Genomic DNA, 26,703 nt, shown 5'->3' with positions numbered 1-26,703 from the left:
AAAACAAGAAGTACTAATCATCTTTGATTTGGGATCATTAAGAGGGTTATAGGGACTGACCGACTGTGTCTGCACCTAAAGACTTTTTGGCCGCAGTTGGTGAGGAATCAAAGTCCCTCGTTTAACACTAGGATTCACTCTTAGCGTTGCCCGAGCAGTTCTTACAAACCACAAGGCCTTTCTTTCTAGTCTCTGGGTCTGTGGGCTCATTTTCCACAACAAGGATCTGCAGGGAGACCCGTGGAGATGGGATGGGGTGAGGCTGGAAATTTCCTACTGCCTCTTCTCTCTGGATTGTCCTCCTTTCTTCATTGGATTCGTCCAAGTTTGGCCTAGTGAGAACTCCTTCTAGAATGTGGCAGGCTGTTAAATATTACAGGTTTCCGGTGCTGTTACAATGGGGTTTGTGTGTGTGTCCCTGCACAGCACATATTTCAAGGAGACCTTAAGGCGATGGCAGGTCAGGTGACTCCAGCTTTCCACCACCACATTTGGAACTCGCTCTTGCACAGACTCTGGAGATCACTCTGTACCTGCGTTCATGCTGTTCCTGCTGTCCCGCTTTTCCTGACCTGGCAAGTTCCCACTCACCATTCCAGATTCAGCTCAGCTGTCCTCTCCTTAAAGAAGCTTTCCCCGAATTCCCGGGCTAAGTGGCCCCTGTGTACTCTCTTCCAATGTCTTATTCACGCCTATTATATTGGGTGTTAGATCACGGGGAGACACCATTATTTAGCTCTGTGTCCTCGGCCCAAGTCACATTGCCACGGGAAACCCCAGGGTAAGTTTACTATGGGGAGCCTTTGTCCAGGGAAGAGACCACCCCCATTAGATTACAGAGGGATTTGCATGTCCAGCATCAGAAAATGGGCCAGTATGAGAGTGCTATCATATTTTCTAATTTTTCATTTTGAGTATATAATCATGTTTTTTATTACAAAGGTAAGAATATCTAGTTATGTACGGGTTAACCTAGGTAAGAGTTCATGACAAAGGCCTCTTTTCCAGAGAAAATTTTGTGCAGAAATGACTTCATGAAAATGCATTTTATTGATGCTTTATTAATGTTGCATAAATACAGAATTCTACATGTCATAATTTTCACTAATCAATACAAACGTACATACACACGAGCTACTTTCAAATAAACATTTTAACCAAACATTGGTGGACCTATTCTCAAGCACATAGTTTGAAAGAATTCTAAAGCTACAAAAGACTACACTTCATGATAAATCATACTCTCCCCTAATGCAATCATCCAGCAAGGAAAAAATAAAAACAGGAGTTTAATTCGTTAGGAAACTTTCAGCATTTATAAATGCAATATGTTCTTTCTGCTTCACTCACTGACATCATTCTTTCCCTCCCTTCTTAGCGCTTAGCTCACGCTGGAGAAGAAGGACATAATTATGCCCCAGACGAGCCTGCTGCTTCTTCTGAACCACGACTCCAGGCATGGCAATTAGGTACGTCATGACCCAGGGTTACCCTGAAGATTCTTCAGAGCCATCGGTCATTCCTAAAACTACTCGAACACACAGTGTTTTCCTTCCTACAAATACTGTCTTTCAAACCACGTGACTCTCCTAGTCCAAGCTCTCTATGCTCTGTAACGGGTTCTCAGGCGCTTGATTGAGGACAAGACTCAGAAAGCTTACTCCTCCTAAGCTCAAAGCAAATTTGGTCATTTTCCAATCCTTGCCTCCGGCCAGAAAGTGAGTGTTGAGGAGGTAATGACCCTCGTTTGGAAAAGGAGAAAACAGGTTCAAAAGAGAGACTGAGGGACTTCATAACAATCTCTGACACTTGGTTGGCACTTTGACTTTTGGGTTTCGCTGAACCATCTGCCCTGATGCTAGAAACGATGTTTGTGAGCTGAGCAGAGCAAATGTCCTTTTACACATGGGGACACTGGGGCTCAGAGACACCCGTCACTGGCCTAAGGTGACGCAAATAGAAACTGTTGTCACTGGAACCCGAACTCAGAGCCTTGATTCCCCGTGCGCAGAGCCATTGCTGGTCACACGGCGGCTCCTCTTACGAACTTGAGCATGGTGAGGAGCGGTGCAGTCATCCCTGGCACCGCTAACCACGGTGCAGGGTGTCCACACCCTGAAGTCTGAGATGAAGACCGTCGTCCCGGATGAGGAATCCACGTGTCGTGGTCAGAGGTGTGCTGGACAGTCCCAGTGCACTTGACACATGATAACCAGGTTGTGAGTGACCATGTAATTGTTGTAATTAAAAGCATAAGTATAAAGGGTAATCGATCAGAGACAAGCGACCAAACGGTAGGTTGGGGATCCAAATAGTTCAGGTGGGAATGCCCGTTATTCAATTTTCAGAACAGCAGAGTAGAGAACAATCTTGGTGAGAGATCAATGCAAAATAGATTTTAAGGTCCTCGCTTCCCATAAGTAATTTTCCAATTTTCTTGTTTAAAATTTTAAAATGATTTCTTTTACCTCTCCCCTCAATTATTTTCACTACCAAAAAATTGGCTTTGCCTTTAGAAAACCAATATCCTGTTAGCTTCCTTTCAAACGTGATTTGATGATTAGGAGGCCTCCACCGTGGGTGTGATCTTGCGGAAGAAGTGATGACCTCGAGAATTTGTATTTTCAAAGACATAACCCGGAGGAGAGGGAAAGCTAGCGGGGCAGATTTCCCGTTTCTTTGGTGTGTACTCTAGACAGTACATGGTTGTGTCATCGAATGGAGCAGAACTCTTCACGGGAGCGTGCACGGGTTTGCAGCTCTGTGTTGGATTCAGCTCATGTGGCACATAGTGAGACCTGAAAGTGGTCCAACCATCAAATTTTCCAGATGGGTTGGGAATCTGCTGCTGCTTCTTAATAAGTCCTTGACGACAGCTTTCCCAGGCTGGAAAATCTTCCTTTGTGGTGCTTTTTCCTTGAAAAGGAAAGTTGTCATTTCTTTTCTGAGAAACTGGCCTGATGGGAACAACACGTTTGGTCTGATAGGGAACGTAGTCAAGATGGCTTGTGCTGTTTAACTGCATGGTGCCTGTGGGAGGGACATACTCTGGTGTTTTCTTGACTGCAGGTGGTGGGATTTCCCATGGTTGAAAGCTTTCGCGGAATTCGGTGCTTCCTTCAAAATGAGCATTTTGGGTCACTCTGGTGTATGGAGGTCTGCAGAGTTTTGCAGATTCGCCAACAAGGCCCTGAAAGTCATACCGGTGAGTTGTGAGATCCTCAAAGGGTTGGGTGGTTGGCTTGTAAACCTCTTTTGGCCTTGAAAACTTGAATTCTAGCTGATAAGGTACATAGTCAAGGCGGTGACTTGTGTCACCATTAAAAGGGACAGTAGAACGTTTGATCACAGGGCTGGGTTTAAAGCTTTGCCGAGGCTGTATCTCCCGAGGAACATAATCATCCTGAAATGTAGTTGAATTTCCAAATTTCACGGCGGGGGGATGATAAGTTTGCTCTGGTTTATAAAGGTCCATTTTCTGAATGCCCCAAGCTCTGTAATCATCTTGAAAATAAAAAAGAGAGCATTTTAAAATACTGAAGAAAACAACCATCTTCTAAAAATCATGGCTTGCTTACTTCTCTCATTGCCAAACATCTTTTCATTTCCTTCATAAATCTGGACAATAATCGAGTATGAAGTTGCTCACGTTCCCCTGGTTTGTTTCTTCTTCATGTTCGCCTGTCTCTTCTATCATCCCACTCTAGTACATATAACTTTCTACTTCTAGACTTACCTGGATACGCAACAAGGGAACGGAGCATCTGAGCTGGATTGTTGATAGTTTTTGAAAGCCTGTGTTTTGGATAAAGGCAGAGTTTAGGAGATTATGGTTGTGTTTTCCAGGAACTGCTTGGGGTTTTCACTGTAACTCAAGAAATGCTAAAGGAAACCATAAAATCTAGGGATTAACATGAAATCAAAGGCCCTGATGTGTGGGCAAAAGTGACGTGGGTATTATTCCTTGGTGTCGGAGGGGCTCCTCAAAGGAGAGAGAATTGCAATCCCATTATACTTTAGGAACAGGACTCTCTGAGCAAAGATACAGAATAACTTGTACTATCCCAGAAAGTTCATTGGCTTCAACTTTAACTTCTCAGAAAATGGACTTCACGTCATTCCCCAAAGATAGGGGGCCATCTAGAGGCCAGAGGCCTGAAATGAGTGCTTTCAAACATGTCAGAAATTGTATGTAGACTTTACAAGTGAACCTCAGAGCTAAGTCTGAGATTTAGCGTTAAATACCTAAATTCTGCTTCTTGCAGCCTACCTAGACCATGGATGGGAAACTGAAGTACTTATATTTCAACAGAGGGTTATTTAGTTTTTCTATTTCTAGATGAGAAAGGTAGTAAGATAAGAAATACTGTGGAAAATGGGGCGCCTGGGTGGCTCAGTCGGTTGAATGTCCGACTTCGGCTCAGGCCATGATCTCACAGCTCATGAGTTCGAGCCCCGCGTTGGGCTCGGTGCTGACAGCTCAGAGCCTGGAGCCTGCTTTGGATTCTGTGTCTTCCTCTCTCTGCCCCTCCCCTGCTCATGCTCTGTCTCTGTCTCTGTCTCTCTCTCTCAAAAGTAAACATTAAAAAAAAGAAATACTGTGGAATTGACTTTACCCAAAAAAGATGTACACTGAAGACTAATTTACAAAAGACAGAAGTCATACAAGATAACATATAAGAGTCTAGGCTACAGTCCATGCAGTGTCTATTGGAAGGGCCAAAACTCAAATGCTTTTTATGGGGATACCTCCTTTGGAGAGAAGAATTCCTCATTCACAAACAGTTCTGCCACAGTGGCCAACTTTGGGACCAAACGATCACTTCCATCTCATCAAGTACTGGTGTTTGGATGACAGTGGATCCCTGGCCTGAGAGCAGATCATCTGTAGGCTAGTAGGGATCTACAAAACAGCCTGGCAAGAAGAGACGAGCTGGGTAAGCAATTCTTGTCCTTGTGAACCCAAATTTGAAAACATGGAGCCAGATAAAAGCGAGAGATGAATCTACAAGGATGCCATGTAGTAGATAGAATTGGAGAGCTATGGTAAGCCGAAGACTTCAAAATCCACCTGTAGGGCAACAGAATTGATAAGTAGACAGAGGAGCCCAGGTAGTAGAGTGGCAGTCAGAGCAGATGCATGCAGAGAAGTGAAGAGGCTGTGATAGAACCCATGGGGCTCTGGCAGAGAGGCGGGGGGAGGGAGGGAGTAGCTCCGCCCTCAAGCTTCCTCTGTACCCGATGGCTTTCCACTACCAGGTCACGGGAAACTCTCTTTTTCTTGAGGCACCATGAACGAATCTCTGTTGTTTGCAATGTCAAGTATAAAATTATAACACTGTTTCACAAACTAGAAGGAAATCGTAGGGTGCTATTGAAGGTCTGTAGTCCGGCCTTGCTGCCAAAATGACCGAGAAAAAGATGTTAATTTCAAAAAAAAAAAAGAAACTAAATAGAAGAGGGTAGTTCTTCCTTGCCAAACGAGCTTCAGTTTTCAAAAGGGAAGCAAGAATTTGGAGACCGAAACACAAGACTTCACAGCACACATTACCATGGATATCGGTTGCAGATAACTGCAGAAAATTGATTTTCCTTTTATACATATGCCTGTGCTCATATGCATGGAATATTGATTGTTCATTCTGGAGTATTTATTGATAATGTTCAAGCAACACCTTTAAAACGTAATATTTATTAATATAATCTATTTTTCGTGTCTTGTGACACTGATAGAAAGGACAAATGTAGTGCCATGCATATCTAACAGTGCAGTCTGGTCCTTTGGCAACTGCGGTATTGCCCTGGTTAGATAAGGGAAATTCTGTTTCCTCTGCTCATTCTTTTGATTTCTAGCCACTTGCTCTCTTCTGATCAGCTTTACATCCATGTGTTTGCTCACCATCGATGTTTGAATGTAGAGCTCCATCCCCATCCTTATATAATGAGCTGTTCTAGGTTCCTCTTTGAGAACAAAAGTCCTGAGTTGCACATGCTAGTTCTTCTCCTTGGTGCTTTGTAACCTGTTCCCTGTGGCATCTTATGGCACCAAGGACTTGGAAACAGCTTTTACAAAGCCAGGGAGCTCCATCCTGAGCATTTCTTTCTCAATCTGTATATCATCAAAGAAGTCCCATGGTTTTAATACTACCTGGAAGCTGATGATTTCCAGAAGTGAATCTCCATTCCAGACGTCCTTTCAAACACCAAACCCACATATATATCTTTCTACTAGATATCCCTATTTCAAGAGGTAAACTGAAACTTAGTATGCTCAAACTGAAAAATCAATCTTGAAGTGTTAATTGAAATTTTATTTCATTTACATTTAATGTAATGAATGGTCTAGTTGAGTTTAAGTTGACTATATTGTTGTTTGCTTTTGAAATTTGTTCCCACATGTCCTTTGTTCCCTTACCCCTTATTTTCTGCCTTGTTTTAGATAAAGGGTATTTTTATTATTCCATTTTATCTATTAGCACTTTAATTATAACTTCACATATTTAAAAAAATTTTTTAATGTTTATTTTTTGAGAGAGAGAGACAGAGTGTGAGCAGGGGAGGGGCAGAGAGAGAGAGGGAGACACACAATCCAAAGCAGGCTCCAGGCTCTGAGCTGTCAGCACAGAGCCCGACGTGGGACTCAAACTTATGTGCAGTGAGATGATGACTTGAGCCGAAGTCAGACGCTTAACCGATTGAGTCACCCAGGTGTCCCAAACTTCACATGTTTTTAGAATGAAAATGCATTTTTGTCCTATTAGGGGATCTTTTGGACCTACTTGAACTCAAATTGATATTTTTACCCCTTCTAGAACAGTGGAAGAAACTTTCAACAGTTTAATGCCATTTACACCCTCATGCTGTCTTTTGTGCTATATTTTACTTCCATATTTATATAAAAATACATAATTATTATTGTGACTTTGAGAGGTCAGTATTCTCTTATATTTACCCACATAGCTAACCTTTCTGTGTCTTTCATTCATTCCTGCATTTCATGCTGCCCTCTAGAATCATGTGCCTTCCACCCTAAGACATTCCTTTACTACTTTTTGTAGTATGGGTCTGTTACTAACAGATTCTTTGAGTTTTTTGTTGTTGTTGTTGTTTTCCAAAAACATTTTTATTTTGCCATATTTTTTGAAAGATATTTTCATTAGATGTGAAAATCTGGGATTCATTGGGTTTCAAGTTCTTGGTTCTTTTTTTCCTTTCAACACTTTAAAGATGTCATCCCATTATCTTCTGGATTCCATAGCCTCAGATGAAAAGTTAGGTATGTTTCTGATTTTTCTTTTTGTGAATAATGTGTAGTTTTGCTACTTTTAAGAATTCATCTTCACTTCATTTTCAGAAGTTTGATGGTAATTGCCTAGCTGTGGTATTCTTTGTATTTATCTATTTGGGGATTTGTTGAGCTTCTTGAATCTGTGGCTTGGTTCTTTCATCAGTTTTGGAAATTTCTTGACCATCTCTCCAAATATATTCTGGTCCTTCTTAGGTCTCATATTTTACCAAGTGCTAGATGTCACATATAAGAAAGCCATAGACATTGAAATCAATGTTATTTTCAACAGGAGAAAGCTTGCTTTTTTCAGTGTTAGGCCGATCTCCTTGATCCAATCAGGAACTGAGCTAGGTTGGTGCTCAGAGGCACTTTTAGTTAGACATGGTCTTCCTTTAGATACAAGTGTGTCAAGGACAAGAACTGTGGTGTGTTTGTGGTAAAGCCCTCATTCTGTGGGACTTTGTTTCCTAAGCACCTACTCCCAAGTACAACTGTGGGATACTTCTGTGGGATTCTTTCTGCCCTAGTCTCCTAGCCCACCATGCTCCCGAAACACTCTGCAAACACTCCACAAGGAAAACCAGCCATACATCTGGAGGACTTACAGATTCCAGCTTGTCATATCAAGCCCACATATCAGGCGCTCCACTGGATTCCCTTCTCCCAGTAGAGTCTTTCTGCTTATGCCAAGCCCAGTCTTCAGCCTTGGCCTGGATTTGACAAATGGTCCAAGGGATGTAAACAGCTATCTTAGTTCACCTAGAAAGGCATCCACCATCTCTGGAATTTTAGTTCTTTCCTTCCACAGCTGTCTAATGCCATTAAAAAAAGTTTTTTTCCAGTTAAAAAATTTATACATGGGGGGCCTGGGTGGCTCAGTTGTTTAAGAGTCTGACTTCAGCTCAGGTATGATCTTATGGCTTGTGAGTTCGAGCCCCATGTTGGGCTCTGTGCTGACAGCTCAGAGCTTGGAGTCTGCTTCAGATTCTGTCTCTGTCTCTCTCTGCCCCTCCGTTGCTTGCACTCTGTCTCTCTCTCTCTCTCTCAAAAATAAACATTAAAAATAATAGTAACAGGGGCACCTGGGTGGCTCAGTCGGTTAAGTGTCCAACTTTGGCTCGGGTCATGATCTCAAGATTTGTGGGTTCAAGCCCTGCGTCGGGCTCTGTGCTGACAGCTCAGAGCCTGGAGCCTACTTTGGATTCTGTGTCTCCCTCGCTCTCTGCCCCTCCCCTGCTCACACTCTGTCTCTGTCTCTGTCAAGAATAAACAAACATTTATAAATAAATAAACAAATAAATAAATAAATAGTTTATACAGATCTTTAGCTGTTGCAGTGGAAATGATGTGGTCTGCCATTCACTATAGGCTACCTGGAAACAGAACTCACCCACTTTTAGTAGCTATGATAAAAATGTTAAGCACCTCAGTCTGTGATCAGGGCTTCACAATCTGATCTCCATCTACATTTCTAGAATTAGACCCCAATCTTGCATTTCCTCCTCTGATGTTTACCCAACAACCATTGTATTTTTCTGGCTTTCTGCGTTTTTGCTCATTTCACCCTAGTTTTTGTGCTGTCCTTCCCTTTCCTGTAGACCAGTGCTTACTAGTCTCTGATACATTCCTGGGCTGGCCTGAAGTGTGATGTTGCTCAGTCTAAATTTTTGAAGCATGAGTTGTTCCATCAATTTTCCAGTGAATTATCCTCCTCCCTAGTAATAACACATGCATTTTTTTAAGTTTATTTATTTTGAGGGGGTGGGGAGAGAGAGAGAGAGAGAGAGAGAGAGAGAGAGAGAGAGAGAGAGAAAGAAAGAATCCCAAGCAGGCTTCGTGCTGTCAACACAGAGCCCAACACCGGGCTTGAAGTCACGAACCATGAGATCATGACCTGAGACAAGTTCAAGAGTCAGACACTCAGCCAAATGAGCTGCCCCAGCACCCCAATAACACATATTATTTATTTCTACTAAAGCTATTTAATTTTTTATGCTACTATTGCTTTTTTTCCTCAACCATGAAGTTTCTACTTGTCAACAACTATGTTTGATTCAGATCTCTGTATTCCCTACAGTGGCTAGCACAGAGCAGAGAAATCCTGAAAACATTTATCTAATCAAACACTGGCCTATTTTCATCATCTATGTTTTAATATGAATGACCTTCTAAAGTGAGGCTTCTGGGGGCAGATGCATTTCTGAGAGTAGCCTGTCTCATAGAACTACATCTCCAGAACTAGATGTTACCCTTCTCGCCACCACCCTACAGGGTTTTTTCTTCCTTTCTCCTTATCGTATCCCACTTCTGTCTTTCCTCTGTTGTCTGATTCTCGATGAGTAGCGAGAGGGTCTCTTGTCATTGTGATTTCTTGTCAGCTACACACCTGTCCCTAAATAGGTGTCTGTAAAACCTGCAATACAATCATCACACAGAATGATGAGTTCTGCCTCGGCCCTTAATATTTATGGTCTCATGCTCCCAAGCCTGGAAATACAAAAATAACCTCTCCGCACTAGGAAAGATCAGAAGTGAGAAAACCAGAGGGACCCCAGGAATCCTCAACATTGGCTTATGGGGGTGAAAGTATGGAAATGTACAGGAAACCCAGGTAATGAGAAGCTAGAACCAGTGTGTGTGTGAGTGTGTGTGTGTGTGTGTGTGTGTGTGTGTGTGTTATGTGTAATAGTCACAACCTCAGGGAATATCAATATTAGTGATACTTTTCCATCGATCTTGTAGGAAAAAGAAAAGAAAATCTTACCATGGTTGTTAAAAGACCCAGTCATTTTCATCAAGTACCTTCTACATCACCTTGTTATGCAGCACATGACCTCCTCTGCATACCAGTAAATTCAGATCTGCGATCGCTAGATGCTATATTGCATTATAACAATATACTTATTCACCATACACATTGTCTTAAAACTTCGTTTTAATGTTTGGGTAGCATCTTACGTGATCGCAGCTTAAAAGGCAGAAAGCACGTTGCCCCCGACCTCCCTACACGTAGATCCTAGAGTACTGATAACAGGCACTTACCTACGCATCGAACTGGTGAGGGGGATATTTGAAGAACACATAGACCTTCAGCTATTGCCCATTCAAACTATAAACCGTTGCTTTCATTGTGGGTGACATCACTGTTACAAAGGGGTTTTATCTGAGGACATACCATTCAGCTATATCACGTAACTAACGAAAAGGATATCAGCTTAAAAACGCAATTACGTTATCAAGAAAAAAATATGGAAAGAATGTGTACTAACAAGATAGGCTTTAAAAAGAAAGACCCTGTTCCCCAAAAGCAATAGAGTATTTTAAAATCAACTTGGTTTTTGGAAAGAAACTAGCCATACACTGTCCAGCCTCTTACTCTTCTAAGTCAGCGGCCCACAGAGAGAAGGTGTCATCGCACTTTGTCCCTGCTAGAAGCCTTAGAGGAGTAAGTTCCCTAAGCGGTGCACCACCATTGTCCCCGGATGGATAAGCCGATTTTGTTCTGAGTTCAGTATCAGGAGGCATCTGTGCCCAGATCTAAGCCTTGTTCTTCACCCTAGCCCTTGCCACTCGAAAGGGAATATTTGGTTCTGCATCTGCTCTTTTGCTTTCAGTGGGCTCAGAACTTAAGTGGTGAAGGGCGTCGCTCTTTACTTGACCTTCTCAAAGACTCCAGTCCACTCGGTAGAGTTTCAGCTCATTCTGGAATTGCAGGAAAGGAACGGTGCCAAGTAACCGTGGCACAATGCGACAAGGATGATATAATGCTTGTTCACTGGCAGCCTTTGCTTTTATGCTTGACCCTTGAACAACACAGGGGTTAGGGGCACCGACCCCCCCTGCACAGTCAAAACTCTGCACACAACTTTGACTCCCAGAACAACTAATGGCCTACTGTTGGCCGGAAACCTTAACGACGGTTAACGATAGTTAAGGTTCCTATACATCCACAGTCAATGTATATTTTGTATGTTACATGTATTCTGTGTTATGCTCTTACAACGAAGTATAAGCCGGAGAAAAAATGTGATTCAAAGAATCATAAGGAAGGGATAATACATTTGCAGGGCTGGGCTGGACTGTATTTCTGGAGAAGAATCCACACATACGGGGACCTGGCTCAACTGTATATGTTTTCAGACAGAGAACGTGAATTAAGTGGCTACATTTGGAAAGAAACCCAGGTCTTTTAACTCTCAATGAGGCAAATGGTCTTTCTTCACTATACAGTGCTGCTTTGACCAAAGCCAAAAAAGGTTCTCCTGAGTCGTGGGAGCTAAGTTTGGCCACACACCAAATTATGATTTGACATTGGATAGAAGCGAGTTTAGGTTTTTTGGCTCCTTCATTTTTGAAATGCCAAGTTACCTTTATAGGTTGGGACAGTGTCCAACTCTCCTTGTTTAGCTTGTTGTCTCTCCAAAGGCCGGACGATGGCCACAGGCTGCACTTTGTAAGAATTGAAATCCCGTTTGTACGTAGTGCCAAGATCAATCTCCCCCTGTTTTGGTTTATATTCTTCTGGTACCTGGCGAGGCTGTTTGACTATTTCATAAGGACGATAATCCGACCTGAAACATATAAATTTGAAACATAGCCTCACAATTTCTTAATTAGAAATAATCATTATCTCAACGCAGTATTGAAATTTTCAAGGTTTTGTTTTCATTTGAAAAGTCTAAGAAGATATTAAAATGGTGGCAGTTGATAAACTACTTGAGAGAAATAATTCCTTTATGTCCTATCCAGTGACTAAATATGTTAAGAAAAAATATGTCAAAAATCCTGGTTTTCAAAACATCATTACAATGGCTCTTCAGTTGACTGGATCTTACATAAATAGAATCTTTAAGTAACGGAATTTTTTTCTAACCTAGAAGGAAATTTTCGGATTTCATGAATCTAAAATCTACCCCCTGGGTCCACTTTGTCCAAATCTTTATGCGTCCTACTTGAAGACTAAGCTATTTGGGCATGCTTTCTTCTTATTGAGATCATAAGATCTTCCTGCTTTCTATTGAATCATCAGTTATGTGGATAATTAACACCTGAACTCTGGACTTCAGCCTTAAACCGCATTCATAGTATGGATGTGATTCTGTCTCATCTCTGGACCTCCCAGAAGCCCTTGCCACAGATGGGAGCTGTGTGGCAATGCGGCCACCCTGGGCATCACGTAACCTCATGGGGCAGAAGGTGAGCTGCAGACACTTGGGTTGGCTGGTGGGGTGCGGAAGGGAGGTGACAGACCCAGCGTGATCAGACTCCCTGGGTCCGAATCCCGGCTCTGTCATTCACGAGATGCGTGACCTTGGACGACTCGGTTAACCCGCCTGTGCCCCAGTTTCCTGACATATAAAATGGGCCGATCTTGCCATGTACCTCACAGGGTTATTTCAGAACTGGCACATGTACAGGCGTGCACGCACACATATTTACGAGAGCTTGGTGCCCAGTGAGGGCAATACGTTAGCCACTACTATTTATTATTACTACAAGTCTTCAAAATTGCTTTCTTCTCTTCTGGACTCCCCTGTGTCACTCATTTTAGTTGTTTAAACCATCGTGTACTAATCACTACTTTCTCTGTGTGTCCGTAAGCAACACTGAACGCTTGTTCCCTATTTAGCGAAAGGCATCCCGGCGACTTGAGCTGCACAGTCGGAAAGCCAGGACTCACCGTCAGGCCTCAGCTCCCCTGTCAACGCGGCCTCCGAATCTCTTGCAGACCCCACCATTTCCTCCTCCGTGGCGCTACCAGAACGGCCCAAGCTTTCCTAATCCCTGTGCAAACCTATTAGCTTCTCTCCAGTCTGGTCTCACGTTGCACCCAAAGGAATCCTCTCACTTGTAAGTTGGATCAGGTCATTCCCACCGGTATCTCCCTCACCCCCCCCCCCCCGAATGCAAACAGGTGGGTGGACAAGAGAAGAAACTTTCAGCGGCTGCGTGTGGCTCCAAGGACACGGCCAAAACCGCAGGGGGCCTCCTCCGCTAGCCTCAGCACCTGCTTCCTCCTGCAGGGGGAGGCGGCCTTCTCTGGGAATTGCCTTCTCTCCCCTCCCCTGCCCTCCCCTGCCCGCCATCTTTGCCGGGAATGCACTTCCTTACCTACTTAATTCAGTCAGTTGCTTCACACCCGTCGGGATTTAGCTCCCTCTTCTCTTCTGCCTGATAAAGTCAAACCTTTTATTCTGGCTCTCAGGTCACCTTGTGCCTGTCCTTCACGCACGTGATCACTGCTGCGATTTTGTGCTTCTTCCCAGTGATGTGCTGCTACCTTCCCTGCAGAGTCTGTGAGCACAGAGATCATGGCCGGAACCCCATGCTCACCGCTGTGTGCCAGGGGCTTAGCGTAGGGCCCGACACCTAACAAATGCTTCGTAAATGTTATTTAGTGGATAAGTGGTAGAAATCGCATACCTCTTACTCTCCAGACATCTGAGTTGTTCCTTGCTCTCCCCAAATGCCAGCTAGAGGGGAACGGGCTAAAACGCGATCAGGCAGTGGAGGAATCAGGGAGATGACAGAGAGAAAGCGTAGAAGTCTTAGTTCCTCTAGGTGGCTTCGCTAAGTGTTAGAAAGTATACCTCCAAACCCAAAGCAGCGGTCTATGGAGACGTGGTGGTGGGTAAATGCACTCTCGGCCATCGGATTGGCCCCATGCGGCGTGTCCACAATCATACTTCGGGGCGGGCTTCCTAGCTACCCTGGCAGACATCTAGCTGTCCTGCAGCTGTGACGTCGTATAAAGCATCGAAAATCTTAGAGACAAGTCTAGACATCTGCTCGTTACAGTCCCGTCCTGTGTTACAGAGAAGTACAGAATGACCCTTTATTGTTCGTACCGGCCCATCAGCTGTTGCTGCTTAGTGGACAGTCAACATGAGGGAGCTGAGGAAGTGTTCTGAACCCCTCGCCTGCGGCCCTCGGAAGTGCTGCTATTCGCAGTCAAGATACCAAGAAGAGGTCCAATGTTTTACTAAGTGTACAGACGGTGATTTAAAAAACGGAAATTATAGTTGCCTGGGCATATTTGGAACTTTTGGGAGCTGGGACAGTTTCTTTTTCTTTCTTTTGTCTTTCTGGTTGGTTGGTTGGTGTGTTTTGTTTCATTTTTACCATTAAGGGATGCTTGATCAAGTCAACTGACAAAACCAGAATTATGAAACAATTGCCTTTTTAAAGGAAGGTATGGCACGGGGCGCCTGGGTGGCTCAGTCAGCGAAGCGTCTGACTCTTGGTTCCGGCTCAGGTCATAACCTCACACTTCCCGAGTTCGAGCTCCATGTCAGGTGCTACACTGACGGGGGTGGAGCCTGCTTGGGATTCTCCCCCCCTCCCTCCCTCCCTCCCTCCCTCTCTCTCTCTCTCTCTCTCTCTCTCTTCCTGCCCTTCCCCCCACTCCTGCTCTCTCTCTCTCAAAATAAATAACAACTGAAAGATATGGCATGTCATTCTTTCCCAATTTTAACATTTAGAACTAGTTAAATGCGAAACCTTTATTCAACAAATATGCATATTGTGACATTTATTTCAGATCTCCATTATGAATCATTAAGGCATCAAGGAAGAATGTTAAGGCGAAGAAAAAAATGAGCAACATTCCCATTTGCTCTCTCTCAATTGTTCTATTTCTTCACCTCACTTTCAATAGTTATAGCTTGTTTATTTACCCGAGGTTTTGTTTCTTGACTGCTATCCTCACAAGGCTGTAAGCAACACAGGGGCCAAGTCCCTCATGGCCCACGTCACACTCAGGGACGCTGTAGTACTTGACCCACTGCACTGAATCTGTGGCAACAGACTGAGCAGCAGTGCTGGTTAAAGATGCAGATTCCTGGGACCTGTGGTTTCAGGTGGAACGCTGGAATCTGCAATTTTAACCCTTCTGGATGATTCTAAAGCACACCGTATCTGAGGACTATGGAAGATCTTCAAATCTGTGGACGAGCCACACGTCTACAGAAGTCGAGTGCAATCACCAAAGCAGTGCTACCTCAAGGGCGGCCCGAAATGTTAGAGGGACGAGTACTGGCCTGAGAGTTCGAAGGTTTCAACCTTGGCTTATGCAAGGAGAATGGGCTCTAAAATGAGAAGAAAACGGGTAACACTGCAGATTAAAGTGGTTACGGAGCATTTTTAAAACCCCAAGTTATAGAAATCTGATGTGTGTGTTTCCTGACACCAAAAACTTCTATTTATTGATTTTTATACTTAACACCTAAGATTGTGCCTTGAATATGGTGTGCACATTAACAGAATAAAGACAAGAATTAACTCACTGACAAAGGTACAAAACAAATTTAAAAAAAAAAAAAAAAGCTAAGTCTGGGGCGTCTCGGTGACTCAGTCGGTTGAGCATCCGATTCTGGATTTCGGCTCAGGTCAGAATCTCAGTTTGTGGGATCGAGCCCCGCATGGGGCTCTGTGCTGACAGCATGGAACCTGCCTGGGATTTTCTCTCTCTCTCTCTCTCTGTCTCTGTCTCTGTCTCTGTCTCTCTCTCTCTCCCTCCCTCCCCCACTCCTGCACTTTCTCTCTGTGAAAAATAAATTAACTTAAAAAAACAAAAACAAAAACAAAACCAACTAAGTCCCAATGGAAAGTTCAGGGTCAGGAAGACTTCTTTTTGTCTATCCAACACTGAATAAACATGGAGTGTCTACTCTGTGCCAGCAGGCCTCCCACTAGGTTCCTGGAAATAGAACGCGAAGATGAGAATAGACAGTTCCTGCCTGTGTGGGCCTCTGAAATGGAGTTAATGATAAATAACTAAGATGCTTTGAGGCCTTACATAGGGGACTTTTACCCAGCCTGCAAACTGGGTACAGTGTCAGAGTGATAACTAGGTTGAGACGTACAGGCTAAGTGGGCATTAACTGGGGTAAAAGGGAGGGAAATTTCCAGGCAAGTGTAATAATATACTGGAAGGCTCTGTGGCAAGGGAGACCTGAGATTTTTCAAGAAATGAAAAATGTCTTGTGGGATGTGACATTAAAAGAGCACGGTGAAAATAAATTAGAGAAGCAAGTACAGACCAAACCATAAAGGGATTTTGGTGGCTATTAAATAAAATGGGAAAGCGTAAGTATTTTAAGCAAGGAGGTGATAGAATTAGAACTCCATTTTATTTAAAAAAATTTTTTTATGTTTATTTTTGAGAGAGAGAGAGAGAGTGACAGAGTGTGAGTGGGGGAAGGGCAGAGAGGGAGACATAGGATCCGAAGCAGGTTCCAGGCTCCGAGCTGTCAGCACAGAGCCCGACGTGGGGCTCGAACCCACGGACTGCGGGATCACGACCTGAGCCGAAGTCGGACGCTCAACCGACTGAGCCACCCCGGGGCCCCTAGAACTGGATTTTAAAGAGGTCATGTCTGCAGGGTAAAGGATAGGAAACAGATCAGAGATGTAAACACTAGAAGAGATACAGAAAATACCGGAAGCTACTGCATTCCTCTAGTTGGGAGACAGTGGAAAGCAGCAGATGTTAGAAGAGATTTTAAGTGGTTAAAACAATAAAGCTTTTTCTTGCCCTTTTTCCTTCTCACTGTTTGCCATTCTAACCTAACGCTCGTTTTTCTGTGTTTCTCAAGTTGCGACTCAACTGGTTCCTTGCTTCTTGGGTTGGTTCAACTTCAATCAACTTAATAGTTCAATTTAAAGAATAAAACAACTTTATTAAGCCCAGAAGGGTTGGAGAAAAGTAAAGCAAATAGTTTCTGAATATTTACTTAAATGTCGTTATCCCTTCCATTTTACCACGGCATGCTCGAAACTCTTGCTTGGGCTTCAGACTCTGAGGTGGAGGAACATTGCCATATGTAGGATATTTTTCCAAATATTCAGTTGTGGGGCAGGATGTGCCAGAATTTTCATAAATCCTTGTGGTTCCGTGTGGACAATGATGCCGCCTGTGCAAACATAAATAAACTGAAAGATTATTTTGGCTTTCAAAAATATTTTATATAACTGCATCTTAATCAGAGAACTTCGATAAACACACAATCTCTAAATTTAAAATAAGCTTTACTAATACACACAAACACACAAAAAAACCTGTTTATTCTGCAATGGTTTTTACAAAAATAATGAATAAATTATGATATATCCTTCATGGTGGAAAAAATTATGGTATTTCCTCTGACAATGATTTAGAGTGTCTTTTTTATTTTACTTTGTTAATGTTTACTTATTTTCGAGAGACAGAGCACGAGCAGGAGAGGGGCAGAGAGAGAGGGAGACGCTATATTTGAAGCAGGCTCTGGGCTCGGAGCTGGCAGTGGAGAGCCGGACGCGGGGCTTGAACTCACCAACGGTGAGATCATGACCTGAAGTGAAGTCAGACGCTTAACTGACCAAGCCACCCAGGTGCCCCTGGAGTGTCTTCTTATACTAAGAAGCTGAAAAGCTAACATTTCCCAGGCTCTTGGCAGGCAGGCCCCATGTACAATTTAGCTTTCAACTGTTGGGTGTGCTCAGCTGATGCTCTCAGACAGCACTACGCAGGGAGAGAGGCTTGCAGGGTTGTGTTAGAGGCACAGAGGGGCTGGAGCAGGCAGGTGTCAGGCAGCGTTCTGGTTTGCAAGGTGGCTTCCTGTCTGGCAGCTTCAGCAGGAAAGGGTGGTTGGGCAGGAAGGAGTGGTTCTGAAGCCTGCGGCTCTGTTGCTGTGCTGTTGTTGTTTCCCGGGTATTGGCAGGGGCAGTGGCTCCCTTGGCAGCCCAGTTCTGAGGTGAGAGTTTTGGGGAATTTTTCCTGAAAAGCTTACTTTGAAAACTGTTTCTTCCGTTCTTCCAACAATTCTGTGAGCTGCATATACTCCTTAATAAATTCTTTTATGCCTCGACTAGGCGAGAGTAGATTATATTGTCCATGACTAATAACCCTGACCAATATATCATATAAGCTAATAGCAGGTAGTTGTTAAAGAGAATAGGGTTGATCTTAAGGCGTGGCCGTTGCCAGACACGGAGATTGTAAACAGTGAAAAAGTGGGTTGCGGAACAGTATGTATAATACACTCTATTTCTCTTTCCTTCTAAAGAATGCAAAACAAGTCTTGAAGAACATTTATTATTCCTAGGACTAGGATGATGAGGGATTTTCACTATATTCTAGATTTTTTGCCTTGCATGTTCATACAGTGCCTCATGTATATTCATTTCATAATCAGAAAAAAAAAAGATAAAGCTCTTAACAAAACAAACATAAAAATCCAAGCACACAAAAAAGAAAAATCAGCTCCTCGGGTCTCATATCATTTCGGGCTCCGGGCTATGTGTGAGGACTACTAATCCAAGCCCAGGTAAGGTTGAAGAAAATGCATACACTCTCTGTAGATGAGTCAGAACCGGCGAGGATATCTAGACTCAGTGAACCCCGGGGGAAGAACATAAGAGAGATCAGCTGTTTTGCATGGAGGCTGCTGGACAGCAGGAAGGATTGCAGTGTGCGGAAGGGCGGAGAGGTGGTGTCATGGGCTATTCAAAATTCAAAGTCAGAGGAGTGGAGAGATTCGAGATTACTGGCTGACAGTGGAGGCTTCGGGAAAGTCCTAAAGTGATTTAGGACCACAGATGGTCTCTTGGAACAATCAGGGACGGGGAACATAGGTCATGCATAGAGGTTCTGATACAGGTGCACTGAGTTACAAGAATCAAGTCCAAGCTCTGGAATTTCTCATTATTCTTAGTTTTATTTCTCATGCAAGGCATACATTCACACTGTAACAAAACAAACTGAAGAGCTTATAAAGGAAACGGGAAAAGCCCGTTCTCCCAACGTTTCCAGTCTCTAGAAACTACTTTCTGACGATCATCTCTGCTTTTTAGTTTTTCTGGAGGCTACATCTGCGTTTTCATTTTTTCTTTTTTTTTTTTTAATGAGCTTTTAACATCTTGATTTATCCGCTTAGATTTACTAACTTCCAAATCCTAACACAGAAAGATTTAATTTATACCGCTCCACTCACTTCCTGTTACATGGTCACTCATGGATTCCGTGGAATCCACATGCTCATAATGTTTCTTTAGCAACCAGTGATCTAATCCGTGGGGCCAACAGTGACTCCGCGTTAGAAGACTGTGTTTACAGGGGATGGGAGGTTGTCACGCAGGGACCCACAGACCAATTCTGGGTTTCGGGGTGCAGGCTGCTCCCATCTCGGTCGGTCAGATCCCCAAGGGGCACTGCTTGGAGGGGAATGGGGCTCCAGCCAGGCTTGGATGGAAAGCTGGAGATGGAAGAAAGCGTGGCGCGGGCTGAGAGTTCATGGACTTGCAGATCGTCCTATTCCTATTCCTTCCTTCCCCCTAAGATGTTGGGGGCGTGCACTCTCCCAGCGGGATCTGATCGCACCCCTTAGCAGGCTCTGGACCCGCCGCTCCCGCGCAAGCGTCCTCCGCCCAGCCGGCCGGCGTTCAGTGTGCACCTGGCCAGGGAGTCTAAGAGCAGAACTGTTTCACCCGGGAGACGGCTGGTGCGGACCCGGGGAGTGAGGTCGCCGCTTCCACGTCCCTTCATCTCCGGGGGGCGGCCACCACGGGGCTCCGGTCACCCGCGCCCCGCCCGCCGCCACGCTGCGCGTTCCTTACCCGCAGGTGCAGATCTGACACAGACACCAGCTCCTCATGCTCGCGGCTGGCCGCTGCCGCCCGGCCGGCAGCACCGCACCTGCAGCTACGGCCCCGCCGCGGCGCCCGCGGTCGTCAGGGCAACCGCGGGGCCAGGGAGACGGACGCGGAGCCGGCTTCCGGCGCGCGCGGGTCAGAGGTCGTGCGCCCGGGAGCCCCGCCCCTAGCGTGCGCGCGCGTCCGGGACCGCAGGGCAGTCGTCGCCGGAGACGCGCGTGGTGTGGCGGGGCCGGTGGCCGAGCGGGGCTGAGCCGGGCGGCCGCAGCTGGTGAGTGCGGGCCTGCTTTGGCTGCCGGCGTCCTCCTCGGCCGGCGGGGGCCCCGGGGGCTCGGGGGGCCGGGGCTAGTGTGGCTGGGAGCGGCCGCCTCCCGCAGCCTTGGGCGCCCCCCCCTCCGCCCACGCCGGGGCCACCGCCTCCCCGAGCCCGCGGACCCGCGATCCTGGAGACCACGAACGCGGGGCCCCAGGGAGGCGAAGGGAAAGTGGACGGGGTGGGGGGTGGGGGCTTTTTCTTTTGAGAGCGAGGAGAGACTCCAGTGCACCTGTGGGGCCAGCGAGCGTGCGACCCGAAACTTTGTTCGGGCTGGGTAGGCGGTCACACAGCCGTTGCTTTGGTGTCGGGTGAAAGCGAGCGGGGGTGCTGGGACGAGGGGCTCGGAGAAGGACCGAGGAGCGGAAGGGACAGGTGTCCGCGTCTCCCCTCCCTGCCGCAGGCGCGCATTCCCCGCGTAGGGTCTGCCTCTGGGCAGTTAACTGCTTTCACCGCCCCGACGAGCTGCGTGACTCCTCGCGGCGGTCCAGTCCCGGAAGGGTGAGCCACCTCCGTCCCACAGGCGTGCTGTGGCCTTGGCTCAGAGGCTCGGAGTGGACTTGGATCTGGCCGGGCGAATCCCTTCAACAGGCGTTCACCGGGCGCCTGGGTTAAGGGACCTGGGAACGCTGGTCAGTTCCCAACATTACGGGGGTGGGGTGGGGGGGGGGGGGATGTGAGGCTTTGGTGTTTAGCCCATGTGCCATTTGTAATACATCCCTAATTTTTAGTCCCAGGAAAGAAAGGACCATGGTGCTCAATAGTCTGGATAAGATGATCCAGCTGCAGAAAAACACAGCTAACATCAGGAATATCTGCATTCTGGCTCATGTCGACCATGGTAAGACTCCTTTCCCAACAGCTTATTTTCAGTCATTAGGGGGGTGTGTCTGCACATGTGTCAGAGCCGGGAGGGGACGCTGTGGGCTGTTGAGCCTGACGCTTGCGGAGAAGCAAGTATTCCTTTGGAAGGTTGATGTCCGCGGCGCCGGCCATAAAAGCGTTTGAAATGAACAGGGTGAACTAGTGATTAGCATTCTTCGGTGGGGTGTATTTCATTGTGTGTTTTTTTTTGTTTTTTTTTAACGTTTATTTATTTTTGAGACAGAGAGAGAGCATGAACGGGGGAGGGTCAGAGAGAGGGAGACACAGAATCTGAAACAGGCTCCAGGCTCTGAGCTGTCAGCACAGAGCCCGACACGGGGCTCGAACTCGCGGACCGCGAGATCATGACCTGAGCCGAAGTCGGACGCTTAACTGACTGAGCCACCCAAGCAGGCGCCCCTCATTGTGTGTTTTTTTTAAAGGAGACCTTGAGGTTTTGTTGTTGTTGTTGTTGAAATAAGCGTATTTTGTTTTTTGTTTTTTGTTTTCTTGAAATGGCTTTGTAATCTAAAAAAGTCTAGTCTAGACACAGTGTCTCAGAGCCTGTGTGATGTGATTCTGCTTGACTCGTCGGGTGTTTCTTGAACGTCTGCTAGATTCGGGGGGTTTTGCTGCCTGTGTGGGAAGGGCAGAAACTTGTGACTGGGGCAGCAGTGGAAGCCTGGAGGAGATCTGGGGGTCAAGGCAGCACGAGGTGAGGGGCAGAGGGTGGACTCCGCAGGTCGGGACAGCTGGAGGGCTGGGAGGGCAGGGATGGGTTAAGAGGTTTCACAGCATAGTTGGTGTTAAAGGTGACCCTCGCAGGGGACTCAAGATGGCAGGTGGGGACGCACGTTCCAAATGGGGACGGCGTCAGTAGGTGAGAAGGGAACGCGTGTGACCGAAGCGCAGGACGCGGGCAGCGCAGAGGTAGCTAGGGGATGATGGTGCGCTGCTGACAGATCCCGTCCTTGCACCACCGCGTTGCTTCCTGCTAAGCGTGCTCTCCCTTTCGCACCCCTTCCTCCTGCAGTAGCCGCAGCCGGCTCAGAGGAGTGGGTGTGGTGGTGAGGCGGTGAGAGGGGAACGTGACGAGGCCGCCTGGGCCGTAGCTCACAGAGCGCTTCGTGCCGCCTAGGACTGGGATCCGGGTGAGCGCCACCCCGCCCTGGAGTGAGGCAGCCCGGGTCGGAACTCCCTTTGAAGTCACCTCGCCCTTGGGAGCGGCAGCACGCAGCGTCTAGACCGGGAGGACTGTGCCTGCCTTACGGGGCGGAGGGGGTCACCTGGGATGCTGGCGAGGAACCCTTGGCAGGTGCGCGCCCTGTCGTGACTCTGGTGGTTAACGTTTGCCGTTGGGTAGCAGGGAGCCCCCGGGAGAGCAGAATAAAGCAGGGGTGTTGTAATCGACACCGTGGGAAGATTGGTCCGGCGGGAGCGTTCGGTGTGGATGGAAGGCAGAGAGGTCCGTTAGGTGGCCGTCGCTGTGGGCGGAACAGCCGCAGCGGAGTAGCCCGGGAGCTGAAAGGGCTGGTGGGGTCGCTTCGTGGGTGACGCCCGCCCACGGGTTTGGGTAGTTATGCTGCCCCCATTGCGAGGACCTGAGCTTTGACCGAAGTGTGGGTGTGTGTCCACGTCTGTGTATTTGCTTCGTGAATTAAAGCACGTGGCAGGTCAGTGGTGTGTGGTCCCAGGGATACAGCCAAAGTGCTGAAACACGGTGCTTTCTCAGCACCTGACGTCCTCGGGGAAATCTGCCTGCCAGACCTAGAGTGGTACCCGCTGGACGGCGGGGGAGTGACGCCCCAGGCCTGTGCGAACACACAGTATTTACGCGCCACACGGAGAACGCGGCACGTGTGTTCTTCGGTGCTCCCGCTGACTGCTGTCTGGTTTGTACGGTTACCCATTCCATGGCTTTGCTAAAATTCTTAGAGTGTACCAGGGACTTGGTTGTCCTAAGAAAAGACCCTCCGTTTGTCACTTCAGCCCAGCATTCTTTAAACAGTTATCTGTTTGTTGCACTTCAGACCGTGTAGTCTTTGTAAAATCTTGCGTGAAACTCAGTGTGTGCCCGAGTCCAGACTTTACCCCGGAGGAGACCCTGGGGTGTGCGTCCCGGATCTGGGTGGCCTCGGTCGTAGCTGCGCTGTGGCCGATGTCGTCTGCAGGCTTGCCCTCCGCGGGAGGCAAGGGTGAGCTTCTTGGATTGCTTTGCTCATAAGTGTTTCCTGAAGACAGTTTAACTGGCAAGTGCCAGCTCGGGCCATCCTTGGGGACATGTGGCAGGTTATATTGTTGTCCCTTGGTGACGTCGTATGCCGTGTACCGTCCAGAGACGGACGTGAGTCTTCTGCCGTCGTGTTGTTCTGGCCACCGAGAGCTTCAGTTTGTGGCATGGCTGTTAGGGCTGTCACACGATGAATGTAGCGATACTTGATCGAGTTCTCGTAGGACAGAGTTTAGGAGCCACGTGGACGCTGCGCGTCACACGTTCTCTCTTGTCGCCGGCATGGTAGTGTGTCTCGTCACTGAAGAGTCTGCATTTTACTCTGTCGGTTATGCTTCAGTTAAAAAAAAGTTGCTCGATGACTTTTCGGGGGAGGGTGATGAGATCCACGGGTTGTAGCTACAGATTGCCAGCCCTCTGGAGCGTTAGGGTCTGTGTCCTTCCAGGTGACACTCCGTGCAGACAAACTCTTTGAAATGCTTATTATGTCTTAACTTCACTCAGTACAGGTAACTGGGAAATCTTGGCTTAACCAGTTCTTAAGGTCAGAAATTAATTCTGTAGATAGGATACATCATCCTTCCTCTTTAGGAAAAGAAATGGATTTGAATTACTATTGTTATTTTAACAGGAAAAACTACTCTGGCCGACTGTCTTATATCTAGCAATGGGATCATCTCCAGCCGCTTGGCAGGCAAGGTAAGTAGTTGCATTCGATGAAGTCTTGTTGCCTTTCAGTAGGTAGCAGCTGTCCGAGGTGTGATGTATTCGTAGGAAGAGTGCAAAGCCCAGTTTTTGTGTCTGAGAAGCTGCTCGTCTATTTAGCAAGATAATATACATGTTGAGAAAGGTATTTTATGTTGCTGTATAGTAATATGTCCTAAATGCAGAAATGAGTTTTTGTAACGAGTCCGGTGACGGCTGGCCCAGCTGTGGAAGCTCTCACGGAGCGCGAGGTTCTGTGGAGGACGAGTGTGTGGTTTGGGGAGACGCCAGCAGGTGGGGGAGCACAGTGGACAAAGGGGATCGGGGCTGATTTGGGTGCTGTCCTCGATTCGGGGGGAGCATTTGCCTGGAGGCCCCGGGAGAGGAAAAGTCCTGGTGGAGAGAATGCCGGAACCCGGAAGAACTTGAAGGCAGCTGGAGTCTGAGGGTCATGATGAGAATAGTGTCTTAGGAAATGAAATTAAAGAGATCTTTGTTTCTAGCTGCGAGTGTAAGTTACTCGCAGTAGAAAAATAGAGCAGTTCCTTTCCCCAATGAGTTGAGGATATGATCAGTGGAGTTGATCACAGAGCTGGCATTTCCGATCTGTAGGGAAGAGACGAGCCTCTCCACGCATTGTCCTCGGACAGTTGGTTATCTGCGGGGAAAATAAATAAAATTGGACGTCTCCTTAACACCGCACACAGAAATCAGCATGTAATTGAAACAGTCGTATGTGAGAAGCAAAATTATAAAACTTGGGAAAAGAATATAGGAAAGTACTTCTGTGACCTCAAGAGAAGGTTTCGTCAATGAGACGAAGAAGTACGTCCCGTTATGTAGGTTTGATCAATTCAAGTACATTGCAACTAAGAACATCTGTTCATCGGGAAATGCCATAAAAAAAGTGAGAAGACAAGCCTGGTAAGTGGGAGAAAATAGTAATAACACATAATTGACAAAGGTCTAATATTCAGGGACTGTAAATAGCTTCTATTCGGAACAGAACAAATCTGTAATATAACCATTAAAAAGATGGACAAAAATCTTGAACAGGAAACTCCCAGAAGAGGAATGCCACATGGCCAGTGTGGCAAACTAGGATACTCAACCCCACTGACAGTCGGAGAGATGTAAATTAAAAAAATAATCATTTATCATCGTTTATCAGTATTTGTTTATCATTGATCATGGAAAAAGGAGTGAAGGCTCCTGATGCTTCTAGAGATCTTCGGTTTCAGTGTTTGCCCAGACTTCATCAGACAGCCTAGGAGCAGGGAGAGAACGACCGGCCCCCGCGTGCTACATGCCGGGGAGGGCGTGCGGAACCGGAATGCGTGCGGAACGTGGTGCTGTCTCTCGGGGCGTCCGCTGTCTTCCCTTGGCAGCTCACCTTCCTCACCCCCTCCCCACGTTAACAAACTACGAAGGGCTTTTAGTTTAAAAATGATGCGTTTAAAGCAAAAGTCCAGCTCAGACCGTCTTAGTGTCAACATTTCACTGGGAAGTAAGGATGCGTATGTTGCATTTTACAGTTAAGGTACATGGACAGCAGAGAAGACGAACAGGTTCGAGGGATCACTATGAAGTCGAGTGCCATTTCCCTACATTATGCCAAAGGTAAATCAATCTGTGTTTTTATTTTTAAATTTTTTTTTTTTTTTAACATTTACTTTTGAGACAGAGAGAGACAGAGCATGAATGGGGGAGGGTCAGAGAGAGGGAGACACAGAATCTGAAACAGGCTCTAGGCTCTGAGCCGTCAGCCCAGAGCCCGACGCGGGGCTCGAACTCACGGACCGCGAGACCATGACCTGAGCCAAAGTCGGCCGCTTAACCGACTGAGCCACCCAGGCGCCCCAATCAATCTGTGTTTTAGAGAAAAATAGTTTGTCTCTTCAGTGTCCTCCTTTCTGTTTCCGGATTAAGTGTATGCTTCCGTTTCCATGCTTTGTACTCCGCGAATTTCCTTCTGGCCTCTGATGATCTGATGCCAGAGTCAGGCTGTCCAGACTCGGACGCAGATGGGGACCTCTGGCCGGCCTGAGGGTGAAGAGCTGGCAGTTCACACCTGCCCACGTCCCCCCAGGTGATCGTACGGATTTCTCCTCCAGGAGGGTCGCAAGGCCTTAGCCTTCCATTCCTGGCTGGATCCTTCTTCTGTCCTGTGGCCTCAGTACTGGCTTTAGAATCTTACTCACTTGGGTTGCCATGTTCGTTACAGTTTGCTCTCCCCTCAATCGGGATGTCGTTTTGACAGTAACACTTGCAGAACTGATGTGACAGGAGTAGTCGTACAAGTATATGACATATATGTGAATACTCACCAAAAAGCCTGTGTTAGTAAAAATAATGCCGACAACCTTCGTGTCTGCCTTTGGAAAATGACCAAGTAAACTGATACATCCGTGCCGTGAAACGCACGCAGCTGTTCGAACCACTGTTTGATCTGTATGTTGTCGTGTAGAAGAAATGTGTTGACGAAAGCAAGTTGCAGAGTAAATATGTGTAAGATGGGAGGGTGTTTTCGGAATAAAATACCAAGTGTGCAGAGAAAGATGTCTGGAAGGCAACGTACCGAAGCCTGAACGCCAGTATCCGCGTTATGTGAAACTTAGTTTTCAAAACATTTACTTTTGTACCATTTGGAAATTTGACACAAAATGTGTATTT

The 26,703-nt window shown here is 46.5% G+C and overlaps 2 protein-coding genes across 3 annotated transcripts in view; one reads left to right on the top strand and one right to left on the bottom strand.

Moving 5' to 3' along the window:
• Positions 1–1,017: 1,017 nt before the first annotated feature.
• On the bottom strand, positions 1,018–20,058 carry SAXO2 (stabilizer of axonemal microtubules 2). The gene is made up of 4 exons (XM_027068226.2): positions 19,883–20,058; positions 17,023–17,202; positions 11,657–11,859; positions 1,018–3,504 (listed from the first exon to the last, which is right to left on the bottom strand). The coding sequence occupies exons 1-4, from the start codon at positions 19,918–19,920 to the stop codon at positions 2,561–2,563; spliced, it is 1,365 nt and encodes a 454-aa protein (XP_026924027.1). The 5' UTR covers positions 19,921–20,058; the 3' UTR covers positions 1,018–2,560.
• EFL1 (elongation factor like GTPase 1) overlaps positions 20,041–26,703 on the top strand; it is a 121,907-nt gene continuing 115,244 nt past the window's right edge. The window contains exons 1-4 of one of the 2 annotated variants that reach the window (XM_027068224.2): positions 20,041–20,189; positions 20,963–21,072; positions 23,957–24,024; positions 25,566–25,650. In XM_027068224.2, coding sequence (XP_026924025.1) covers positions 20,982–21,072; positions 23,957–24,024; positions 25,566–25,650 — 244 coding nt within the window. In that variant the 5' untranslated portion in view covers positions 20,041–20,189; positions 20,963–20,981. The remainder of the gene's footprint in view (positions 20,190–20,962; positions 21,073–23,956; positions 24,025–25,565; positions 25,651–26,703) is intronic. The other variant, XM_027068225.2, reaches the window with a different exon arrangement.

The sequence above is a fragment of the Acinonyx jubatus genome, chromosome B3 (assembly GCF_027475565.1).
Source record: "Acinonyx jubatus isolate Ajub_Pintada_27869175 chromosome B3, VMU_Ajub_asm_v1.0, whole genome shotgun sequence".
Lineage (NCBI taxonomy): Eukaryota > Metazoa > Chordata > Mammalia > Carnivora > Felidae > Acinonyx > Acinonyx jubatus.
Note: the sequence above shows the minus strand (reverse complement) of the source record. Positions and strands in the feature narration are given on the sequence as shown.

Coding starts and splice junctions, on each gene's coding strand:
- SAXO2 (XM_027068226.2), bottom strand. CDS start 19,920: ATGAGGAGCTGGTGTCTGTGTCAGATCTGCACCTGCGG. Junction 17,203..19,882: donor TGTCAGATCTGCACCTGCGG/GTAAGGAACGCG, acceptor ATGTTTGCACAG/GCGGCATCATTGTCCACACG. Junction 3,505..11,656: donor CACTGTCCCAACCTATAAAG/GTAACTTGGCAT, acceptor TTTATTTTCAAG/ATGATTACAGAGCTTGGGGC.